At 41.4% G+C, this 11,760-nt stretch overlaps 1 protein-coding gene across 3 annotated transcripts; it reads right to left on the bottom strand.

Moving 5' to 3' along the window:
* Positions 1-4,445: 4,445 nt before the first annotated feature.
* Positions 4,446-6,319, bottom strand: Tceal1 (transcription elongation factor A like 1). Of its 3 annotated transcripts, none has more exons than XM_028855754.1 (2): positions 6,210-6,319; positions 4,446-5,519 (listed from the first exon to the last, which is right to left on the bottom strand). In XM_028855754.1, the coding sequence occupies exon 2, from the start codon at positions 5,487-5,489 to the stop codon at positions 4,992-4,994; it is 498 nt and encodes a 165-aa protein (XP_028711587.1). In that variant the 5' UTR covers positions 5,490-5,519; positions 6,210-6,319; the 3' UTR covers positions 4,446-4,991. The 3 variants fall into 3 exon arrangements, with proteins under 3 accessions (XP_028711587.1, XP_028711584.1, XP_028711585.1); XM_028855751.2 differs by having other exon boundaries at positions 6,214-6,316; XM_028855752.2 differs by lacking the exon at positions 6,210-6,319 and adding an exon at positions 5,845-6,045.
* Between the last annotated feature and the right edge of the window lie 5,441 nt (positions 6,320-11,760).

Here is an 11,760-nt window from a genome sequence, read left to right as displayed (position 1 = left end):
AGATGCCTGAAATAATTTTAACACATAACAACAACAACAACAACAACAACAATAAGAGTTTAAGTTGCTTGGTACTTTAGAAGCACCAGGAAAGAACACCTAACAGCTTGGTTTGGTGGTTGTTAGGAATATCCTTTGGGACTGACTAAATGGGATTTTGCTGAACAGAAGAGGTGAGGACATTCTAGATAGAAGCAGGAGCCTGAGCAAAGGCATGGAAGTTTTTCCTCAAAGGCAAGAGTAGACTAGACCAGCTAGAAAGGATTTGGATGCCACTAGTCTATTACAGAGACTAGTTTGGCAGTGTACCCTAAATGCAATTATTCTACTCTAGTTACATTATATATATATATATATATATATATATATATATATATATATATATATGTGTGTGTGTGTGTGTGTGTGTGTGTGTGTGTGTGTGTGTGTGTGTATTATACAGAGAGAAACAAAAATACAAGGAAGCATGATCAGGACTGGCTATTGTGTGGTAGTAAATAACACCTGTATGCTCAAAGTCCTGAGAATAATTAGTAGTTGAGTGCTCAGCCTTAAACAGAACATTTATAACAGCCCCTTCTAATGGTCAGTGATCATCTAGGAAGAAGGTCAGAAAGAACATCAAAGCTGGAAGATATTGATGCTAGAGAGATGGCTCAGAAGTTAAGAGAAGTTGCTTTTCTTCCAGAAGTTGCTTTAGTTCCCTGCATCTATGTCAGGTGATGCACAACTGACTATAAATCCAGCTTTGGAGGTTCCAAGTCCTCATCTGCCCTCTGTGAGCACCTTCACACATATGGGTGCACACACACAAGAGAGACAGAGACAGAGAGAGAGACATAGAGACAGAGAAAGACAGAGACAAGAAATAATAAATCAAATATTCCAAAATAGTCTTTTTGAAAAAATGTCTGAAAGACTAGGCCTGGTGGTACACGCTTTTAATCCCAGTACTTGGGATGCAGAGGCAGGTGGATCTCTGAGTTTGAGGCCAGTCTGGTCTACAGAGCGAGTTCCAGGACAGCCAGGGCTAAACAGAGAAACCGCGTCTTGAAAAACAAAATCAAAAACTTCTGAAATAAGAATTTTGTGAAATGCTCTCTTCTGGGGATGGCACAGCCAATTTCAAACATGACTTCACAACATCTGTGGTTATATGCTATAGGTCTACATAGTACTAGGTCTGTCAACAGTTGCTCATGGACCAGGGAAAGGCACATGGGGCTCTACCCTTCCCTGATAAACTCTTGGCTACTGAAGGATTCTGGTGAAGGGAAGTCATTGTCTTCACTCACTGTGCTTGATGAGCTCATGAGGCCCCAATGGATAGTTCCATGCTGAAGGTAACACTGATGATCCTGGTTAAACTCTATGGTCCTCAAAAAAGGAAAAGAAATGTTTGGGGAAAAAAGTGGAGGAAGGAAGGATAATTAATAGAGGTGGAAATGAGACTAAAAGGGATGGAGAGTTGCAGTAATCAGAATACATTTTATGTCTGTTCAAAATTGTCAAAGAACAAATTTAATACAAATTTTAAAAATGAATGGCCACTGTGGCATATTTGTAATAGTAAAATACAGAAACTACCTAAGTCTCCATCATTAGGAAATAAATTATAATATGTTCAGAGTATGCAACATATACATCATTTATATCTATATTGAGTTCATATGTAATGTGTAGATTATTCAGGACATATTATCAGGCTAAAAAATATTTATTTTTTATTTATTCCTTTTGTTTTTCACATGATGCATCCTGATCCCATTCATTTCCCCATCCCTTTGAATCTGCCCTCTACCCCTGCAACCCCTCCCCATAAAATTTAAGAGAAAAAAAATAAAATTTAAGGGAAAAATTTTAAGAGAAAAAAGGAAAACTCAGTCTTATCATGGAAGTTGTAGTATGACACAGTGAGTCACACAGTAAACCCTTTTACCCATACATCTTTACTTGCAAGTGTTCACTGCAAAGAGTCATTGGTCTGGTTCAGGGCCTCTGGTTTCTGCTACACTATTGATGCTGGCCCTCACTGGGACTTCTCTTGGATGTCCTGTTGTTACCCTGTGTTGTGGAGATCCTGCAGCTTTGGGTCTGCAGGATTGTTCTCTTCATGTGCTCCAGCAGATCATAGATAAATGTTGGGGTGGGTCAACTCATAACTGTTTCTGGTCCTGGATAGTCGCAGAGTTGGTCAGCCTGCCAGCTCTCCCTGGTCCTCACTTCCAAGATGAGCTCTCCCGCATTGCTCTGACTAGTTCACCCCTTAGAGTTATGAGCAAGGGACTGGGCCAGTTCTGCTTTCGTTCTGTCAGGGTCAGTTTTTCTCACACCTACACCTTCAGGGCCAACTCTACTGTGTTGTCCAGGTGAGGTGCAGGGGCCACTCTCCCGAGTGCTGTAGCTGGTAAGGGGCAGGGACAGCTCTCCCACCTGCCACAGGTGACTAGGGGCATCTCTCCCCCACCCACACCATCATATGGCAGATGAAGGGCAGGGCCAGATCTTTCAAGCTCAGGTTCTTGACTGGTTCACCCCCTCTCCCCACTAGGGTCAGCTCTACTGTGTTGTTCATAAAAAAAAATTTCAATGGATGAAATACAGGATGCGGCATCTTTCATGCAGTGTCAGTTAGATCCTATTAGATCCATATATATTTATATGTATGTATGTTATATACTTACACAATACCATCTATGAATGTGTTTTTATCCAGAGCACATTGCTTCTCATGTGGATTAACTTATTGGACCATTTTCCAGTAGGTAAGTTGAAGTGTTTGTTTTTAAAATATATCTGTAAATATATAACATATATTTTCAATGTTTTATTCCAGTTTTTCATGTATCATTTAATATTGTGTGTTATTCACATTTTTTGAGACAAGATCTCACTGTGTAGATCTGGTTAGCTCAGAACTCACTATGTAGAGCAGAATGGTCTTGAACTCCCAGAGATCTGCCTGCCTCTGCCTCCTGTGTGCTGGTATTAAGGGCATGTGACACCATAGCCAGTGTGATGCTCATTTTTTTAACTTTAAAGAGTTTTAATGAGATGGAGTATGAAAGGTAATGGAGAATGGTTGGCCAATGAATATGATGTTACACTTAGGAGAAATAAATTCTGGTGTTTTACTACAGAGTGAGAACGTTTGTGTGCATGTCATTGCTATGGAATATTGGAGATGGGAATGTCCTAGTTTGAGCTCAAGTTTTTTTTTAATTCTGTTTTTGTTTGGGAGTTTGTTTTTGATTTGTTTTTTACATAGAGACTCACTCTGTAGCCCATGCTGGCCTAGAACTCACTGTGTAGCCCAATCTTGTGGCAACCCTCCTCCTTAACTTCCCAAGAGTGGGATTTCAGGTTTCATTTACTATCACATGGGTATTAACTTTTATCTTCCTCTTTACTTTATACCAGTTAACTGAATAGATAAGGCAATTCTGCAAGAAGCCCTGAGAGAAAAACCCACTCTAAGGTCGATAAGGCAATCAAAATTACAGTTAATCTTGGATATTTAGAAAGGGAGTTTCTATTCTAATTACACAGCATGGTGTCCATCTTTCAAATTTGGCTTCCTATCCCAGGTCTCCGTTACCTCATGTTTGAGTCCAGGAAGAAACAAGAGACTTTAAGAGAAAAATCATGGAAAAGGCTATTTTGCCCAGCATTGTAAAAAATAATTTTTGAGCATTCTTTTATTACATTCAAGTCTTAACAGCATTGTGACTATATACACTTGAGTATGTTTAATAATAAAGCTGGAGAAAAGGACATTCTCTAAAGATCTAGAGGAGACACACTACAGTTGTGGCTCACTAGTGATTGCAAAACAGGTATTACACCATGGGGATATTAGCAGAGCAGGGTCCATTGGAAACATCAGGACCTGGAAGGGGCAGCCGTGCCTGGTAGCTATGGCAATGCATGCAAGTACAGCAGACCATGAACAGAATGTGGCACTCATTTGGAATCTCACAGAAATTTTGGGTGAGCACAAGAGTAATTTCTTTAGCTGTTAATTTCCTGTTTCAAAGGAACCTATTGAGGTTGGGAGAACCTACCAAAAAAACAAACAAGCAAACAAACAAACAAACAAACCAGAGCTCAAAGGATTTTTTTCTCATCTAGTTTAACAGCAGCTCTGTAAGGTTTTTCTTACTACTATTTAACTTGGAAAATGTTTTTCCTACTGGTAATAAAAATCTCATTTATATTTCTGCTTAAGAGATTCAGAAGAGGGGCTAGAGAGATGGCTCAGTGGTTAAGAGTGTTTGTTGCTCTTCCAGAGGCCTTGGGTTCAAATCCCAGCACCCACATGGTAGTTTACAACCATCCATAACTCCAGTTCCAGGCCTATACCCAGTGTACCTACATGTAGGCAAAACACCCATACACATAAAATAAAATAAATCTTAGAGAAGAGATTCAAAAGAAACATAGGATTAACTTTTAAGTTCTGATAAATATTTATTAAGGATCACATTGTCTTTATAAGCTAATTACGAAGTTTTGTTTTTTAGAATTGCTTCACATTTTTATTATATTGTTTGTTATGCAACATAAATAAAATGTATTCATCATGAAAAGTGAGACTTTAGATAAAGCAAAATTTAAAAAATATAAAAATCACCTATTATCTTTACCACACAGATAACCAATGTTAGCCTTTAAGTATATAGTTTTTTAGCTTTTCTTTGCATATTAATATATAAATGTGTTTTCCTTTTACAAAAATGGGAATGCTATGTATATACCTTTTGCTTTTATCACTTCACATATATAATGTATATTTTTACATGCAAATGGATTGGACTCAGATTTTAAACGGTTAAAGAAAAAATAATAAAAGCAATCCTGTGCCAGTTACAAGTCAAACACCTGAAATAAAACTGCACAAAAAATTACAACTAAGAAGGGAAGAGGCATGGAAGAACATGAGTCCAGGTAGCAATGCTATTATCAAGCAAAACAAAGAAAGGTGGAACACATTAAATGGGGTAAGGGCGGCTCCGTTTTGCCTTCCAATGCATTATCATCAGTTTATTTCGTACTCTCTTCATCTCTTCCAACTCATCAGCTGCCTGTATCATTTCTTCATTACTTAAATTTCTGCCATGGATGTCTCCTCTAAATTGAGGGCGGGAACGGGCCAGCCTTTCTTTGAAACTTCCCTCCTCTAGCTTGTGTTTGCCCACCCCACAGGGAGGTTGCTCCATGGGAGGGCGGTCCTCGAACAGGTTCTTCTGTGAGAGGCACTCCTGCGGAGGACGATCTTCCGACAGCAGCATCTCTGGCAGCAGCTCAGGCAGAAGCTCTTCAGGAAAGAACTCCTCCTCTGAGGACTGCTCCTCTGAGGACAGATCCTCTGAGGACTGCTCCTCCTCAGAACACTGATTTTCAGGAGACTGCTCCACCGGAGGCTGCTCTTTGTCGGTCTTTGGAGTGCTCTGTGGTTGTACTTCATTTTCTTTGCATGAGTTTTCCATACTGAGAATTTTCTTCTTCAAGCAGTTACTCTGGAGACAAGAAAAAGCAGACGAGAGTCACAATACTTGGCGGGCTGGATCAACACCCTGGTTATGAGTTTCAATCCCTGCCTTTCCCAGATTGAGGCGGGTGTCTTTAAACCTTAGCTTACTCAGAGGCTCCCGCGCTCTCCCGCCTGCAGCTGCGGAGCGGCCCCCTCCTTCCCGAAAGACCACCATTTTTCCCAGCAGGCCTTGCCACAAGGCCTCTCCTGCAGAGACCGGGGCGGAGCAGTGAAGTCCGCAGACTGTTCCCCTCCGTGTTCTGTCTCAGACCCCGAGCCTGTCCCACTGCCCACCCTTACCCCACCCTTACCCCAACCTCCGGCCCTTGAGGCGCCCGGGTGACACCAGCAAATGTACAGATAGTCGCCAGACAGGGAAGGGGGCGGGGATAGAGGGAGGAGAAACAGACCCGGTGACGCACACCCCTTTTTGTGGGGACCAGCTAACCTCCCCAAGACAGCTCCCTTGGGGTTCACCTTCCTCAACCTCACATAGAGCATCGCCCTTTGTACCCCACCCCACTCCCAAGACCACCATTTTCTGCACCGAAATTGTGGGCGGGGGGGGCGGGGCTGGAGCGTAGTGGAAGATCGGGATTCTGCCATGCAGGTACGATCCCACTGGTTACAAGGCACCTCTGACAATCACCAAATCTAGAGGATTCAGGGAACTTACTTACTTCTGCTTTCCTTCTCGACCAAAGGGTAATAGAAAGACGGTGTCTGGACAGGCAAAAAAGGACTGGGATGAGAGGGACTTGGGCAGACATAGGCTCCTGGTCACGTGAGGGGCGCGCGTCACTGCCGGGCTCAGATCCCTAGTAACCACTTTGGCGACCATTTGCCAGCGCTTGCCAGAATTTCTTGACCTCAGACACAATGGGAATTTTCACTTACCCTCTCCCCCTCTTTTATTTGCCTTTTCTTGGTTACCAGAGACGACGAGCATCTGGCTCCCCAGGATTACCTTTGCCTTGCTGCATCTCCAATGTTATGTCTCAGTCTCACTTTTCACTCTCCCCCAGTTACTGAGGCTTCAGATTTCCCCTGTCCTTTAGACCCTGCACTGAAATTTCACTGTTTCGCCCCCATAAATCAAGGTAACATGCTCAGGACAGGCAACGTGACAGATGCCTGTAATCCCAGTTCTCAGGGTATAGAGACAATAGGGTTGCCTTAAATTGGAGGGCAGCCTGTCCTTCAAAGCTAGTTCCAGGCCGGTCAGAACTACAGAGCAAAATTCCTTCAACAAAACAAAACGAAACTTTTCAAGGGCAGTGGAGAGATGACTAAGCACTTAAGAGCACTTGTTCTTGCAGAGGACCTGAGTGTGATTCCCAGCACCCACATAGCTCACAATCATCCATAATGACTGCAGGCACGGACACACATACAGTAAAACCCACACATAAGATAAAATAAATCTAAAAATAAAATACCACTCAAATACTAATTTTTGTGTTTAACCCACATTCCCATCACATCACATTTTAAATATCCTGTCATTTCCATGATAGTTAATCTTTCATTTTTTTCTTTTCAACCCATTTTTAAATTTTTGAGCCCCTCAACTATGTCATAAATAGAAACTCTGGGATAAATTAATAATCATCTGATTCTACACCTCTAGAAAGATTTAATTCTGTAAAGTATGTAAATCTAATGACTCTGTACTTTGATTGACATAAATCAAAACACTCATGTGTCCATCTACATATAAAATAGTCAATAGAACTTTTTTATTATGTGAAGTGGGAAAGCACTTGGTGCATAATATGGTATTATTCTCCCCTCTCTATATATCACCATCATTCAATAGTTACTATTCATAGTGGAAAAAATAGATTTCACAGAAACCCTAACTTCTTAATAGCCAGCTCTTGGTTTTGTGGTTGAAAAGGCTTAAATTAATTTGTTAAACCAAAAAATATTTGGGTCTTGAGATATCTGGATCCCCAAAAGATAGATGCAGCAGATAGGACATTGTGTATTAAACTAAGTAATAATTCTGCTGACCACATACTTATAAGGATTAAAATCATGTATACATAGTTTGATGGCATCACAAATGGTACATGTTTTGGCCTGTGCCTTTTTCTGATCTTTAACCTTAAGCCTACTTCTCACCTATCTAAAAAGCATGAATGCGACTTCCTCAGGCACATTTTTCTTCCAGGGAGGGAACTCTTTTTTTTCTGTTTTACACTTCCAGGGTAAGTAGGCATCAGATCTGTGAGGGTTCTGAAATCTATTTTTTCCCTAAACCTAAGCAATTTTGAGATGTTTCTGAACATAAATTCATATTTGAAATATCAGATCTGTGAGGACTTTGGAATTTACTTTTTGTCAAAACCTTGGTTATTTACTATGTTTCTGAACAGAAATTCATTATGTGAAATATCCAATTTTATTGCTTTACTGTAAATTTAGTTTGTATTGAAATACAAGCTAATTTACTTGTATATCTTATCCAAAGTTGTTTGGATCTTACTCTTTTTTTCTGTGCTGTGTGTCTTTAAAATCAAGTTTACCTGTGCTTTCCTTAGTCTATCATGAAGGATTTGTTTTTCATTTGTGCAGTTTCTTTTTTAGAGAATTTCAATTTCATTATTTTTTTCATTCCTGTCATTATTCCCCTTACATCCTGTGAACACTGCACAGCCTAAAAGCCGTTCCATTTAATTTTTGACATTCTAAGTTTACACAGTAACTGATTATTTGCACTTGCCTTGGTAGGTGCCCTTGATACCATGGAAACTGCTAGAATTTGTTTGATTATTTCCCGTTGCCATCTGTGAGATATAGTGGGCAATCTTTAGTGGGCTTTTCTGTGACTTGACTTCTTCATGTACAAAATTGTACACAATAATAGTACCTACCCTGTAGGATTGGTAAGAGCAGTATACAAGTCAATGAAGTCAGTATATGTAAAGCACCTGGCATAGTGATTAGCATATAGAAAGTGTTCTGTAAGTTAACTCTAATGTAGTAGGGGTAATTGTAGTAGCATGGCATAATACTAGCAATACTCTAACTCTTCTTTTACTTTAAGTATTTTTACTCAGGTGTGGTGGTGCAGCTCTTTAATCCCAGCACTTGGGAAGCAGAGGTAGAGGCAGACACAGAGGCAGGCATTCCTCTGTGAGTTTGAGACTAGCCTGGTCTACATAGAGAGTTCTGGATCCGCCAGATTTACACAGGGAGACCTAGTCCAAAAGAGAAGGGAAGAACTGGTGGTGGAGAAGAATTTACTACAAATATTTTAACCAAAGGAAAACCTAAAGAAACCCCTAGGTTTAACTTGCTTTTAGTTGACTTTAAAAGTCACTACATTTCTCCTGCTTTCACTTCCTCAGGGTCTGCTCTCCCACACCTACACCATCAGGGCCAGCTCTACTGTGTTGCCCAGACAACCTGCAGCGGCCACTCTCCTGTGTCTGCAGCTGATGACAGCTCCTCGGCTCTTCGGACCTAAGGGCCAGCTCTCCCAACTGCCACAGGCAGCCAGGTGCAGAGAGGTGGAGCGCATCTCTCCCTTGCCCATGCTGCCATATGGCAGATGAGGGGTGGGGCCAGATCTCCCAAGCTCACATTCTCAGGGCTGTTTACCCACACCCCTGTCAACAGGGTCAGCTCTACTGTGCCGCCCAGATGAGGTACAGGGCCTGCTTTCTCGAGTGCTGCAGCTGGTAAGAGGGAGGGTCAGATCCCTCCTCTGCCGCAGGTGGCAGGGGCAAAGGGCAAGGCAGGGACATCTCTCCTTGATCATTGCTGCATAGGGTGAACTAGCTGAGGCAATGCCAGAGAGCTCACCCTGGTGGTGAGGATGGGGGAGAGCTGGCGAGCAGACCAACCCTGCAACTAGTCAGGCCCAGGGCTCTGAGTTGACCCACCCACAACATCCACCCCATCTATGATCTGCTGGAGCATGTGAAGGGGCTAGCTAGTCCTGCAGACCCAAAGCGGCAGTATCTCCACGACACAGGGCAGCAACAGGATATCCAAGGAGTTCCAGTGAGGGCCCAGTATAGATGGTATGCTAGAGGCCTCGAACCAGACCAATGACTCTTTGCAATGAATGCACACAAGTAAAGGTATATGGACAAAAGGATATACTGCATGACTCACTGTGTCACACTACAGCTTCCATGTGGAGATTTTTCTTTTTTCTTTTACCTCAAATTTTATTTTGTTTTTTGAGGGGAGGTTGCAAGGGCAGAGGTCAGATACAAAGCAATAGGGAGATGAATGGGACGGAGGTATGTGGTGTGAAAGACACAAAGAATAAATAAAAAGAAAGTTAAAAAAAAAAAAAAGAAAATTCTTCCAATGTCTGATGATCTCTGGACTCCCATTAGAGAAAAATAAAGGCTCATTTAAAACTCTTGGGGGAAAGTCACTACATTTGAAGGTCACGCTGTTGAATAATATGAGTCTCCCACTAATGTTGCTGTAAATAACACCTCTGACGTGTGCATTTTGATGATAAAAATTGCTTAAGTTACTTTTCAGGGACACGAAGGCCACTTTCACTGAAAGGACTGATTCTTCATTTGAGCTTACAAACAGTGACTAAAACAAGGTTTTACAAAAGCTTGTCACTTCTGTGTTCCCATTGTGTCTGTCTCTTCTGCTAGCTTAACTTTTGGGTCTGCTTTCTGCTCAACTCAGCACATAGTCATGTTGGCTGCACAAGAAATGCATAGAAACTTCCTCAATCTGGTGTGTCCTCCTTCTCAGGTTGAAGATGTCAAGGCAAAGACAACTAAAATATTTTCAAGGTTCACAGAAATGTCTCGATTCTGTGCTTATGTGTGTGCCAACGTCTAGGTTTCACCATACTCCGTTTCAGACCACTGGAAGGGTGCCTCAGTCTCCAGGCATTTATTTCTCCTTTCCTGAGGATAAAAAAAGAGCTTGAAACCTGGACTGAGTTGCAATGTTTTCCCCCTGCACAGTGCTAGTCTCTTCTCATTTTGTTGGTATTACAAATAAATAGTTTTTTCTTGACCCAACAACATGTCCTAGTTCCTTTGGCCCCCTTTTCAGCCATGAATAAATGGACTTGAGTACCAATATTAATTGGCCTATTCTCAATGTGATGCTTTATGTAATCTTTATACAATTATGGTCCCTCCAAGGCCTCATTTTAAGGGGTTAACTTCCCCCAATTAATTATTTTAGCTATTTCTGAACTGACATTTATGTTCAAGGGTACTTCCTAAAGGCCTCATGTACTTTTTGTTTTGTTTTGTTTTTGTTTTTTGTTTGTTTGTTTGTTTTTGAGACAGGGTTTCTCTGTGTAGCTTTGGTGCCTGTCCTGGATCTTGCTCTGTAGACCAAGCTGGCCTCGAACTCACAGAGATCCGCCTGCCTCTGCCTACTGAGTGCTGGGATTAAAGGCGTGTGGCACCATCGTCTGGCTATATATATACTCTTGACCAAAGAACAGTCTTCCTCTATTAGGGAAGGCTGCTCTCTCGCACTGAATGTACAGCCTCAGGAAGGAATCCATGTGGAGTGGTGAGGTAGTAAGGCAACACCTGCTTAGCCAGCCAGATCAACCGAATCAATCCAGGTAATTGAAGTGACAGATTTTTACATCCCCCTGAATTTGTAACTGTCTGAAAATATTGCATAGTCTGCTTAATGTAGAGCACGGTGGCTTTACCATCCTCTTCATTCTATTCATTGTAGTATAGACACTAGACACCTGAAGATGCCTAGTTTGTAGTATAGTTCTCTTATGTTAAAAATAGATTTTTTTTACATAATATATTCTGATTATGGTTACCACTGCTCCCGCTCCTCCCAGTTCCTTCCCACCTCCCATCGCATCCAGATCCACACCCTGTGTGTCTCTCTTAGAAAACAAATGGACATCTAAGGAATAGTAATAAAATAAAATGAAGACAAACAAATTGGAATAGGATAAAACAATTCAAAGCAAAAAGAGCCAAAGAAAAAGCACACAAAGTGCATATGTACACAGAAACACACAGGATTGCACACACAGGAATACCATAAAAACATAAAACTAGAAGCCATAATATATATGCAAAGGACCTGTAGGGTAAATAATGATGATGATGATGATGATAAATGCCTTGACAACATTATGAAGGAAAAAACCTCCAAAGATGCTGTTGCGTTTGTTGTCTGTTGGCCATCTACTGCTGGGGATGGGGTCTACACTTAGAAGTGGTTTGTTTTCCCAGTGAGACTCC

This window comes from Peromyscus leucopus, chromosome X (assembly GCF_004664715.2).
Source record: "Peromyscus leucopus breed LL Stock chromosome X, UCI_PerLeu_2.1, whole genome shotgun sequence".
NCBI lineage: Eukaryota > Metazoa > Chordata > Mammalia > Rodentia > Cricetidae > Peromyscus > Peromyscus leucopus.
Note: the sequence above shows the minus strand (reverse complement) of the source record. Positions and strands in the feature narration are given on the sequence as shown.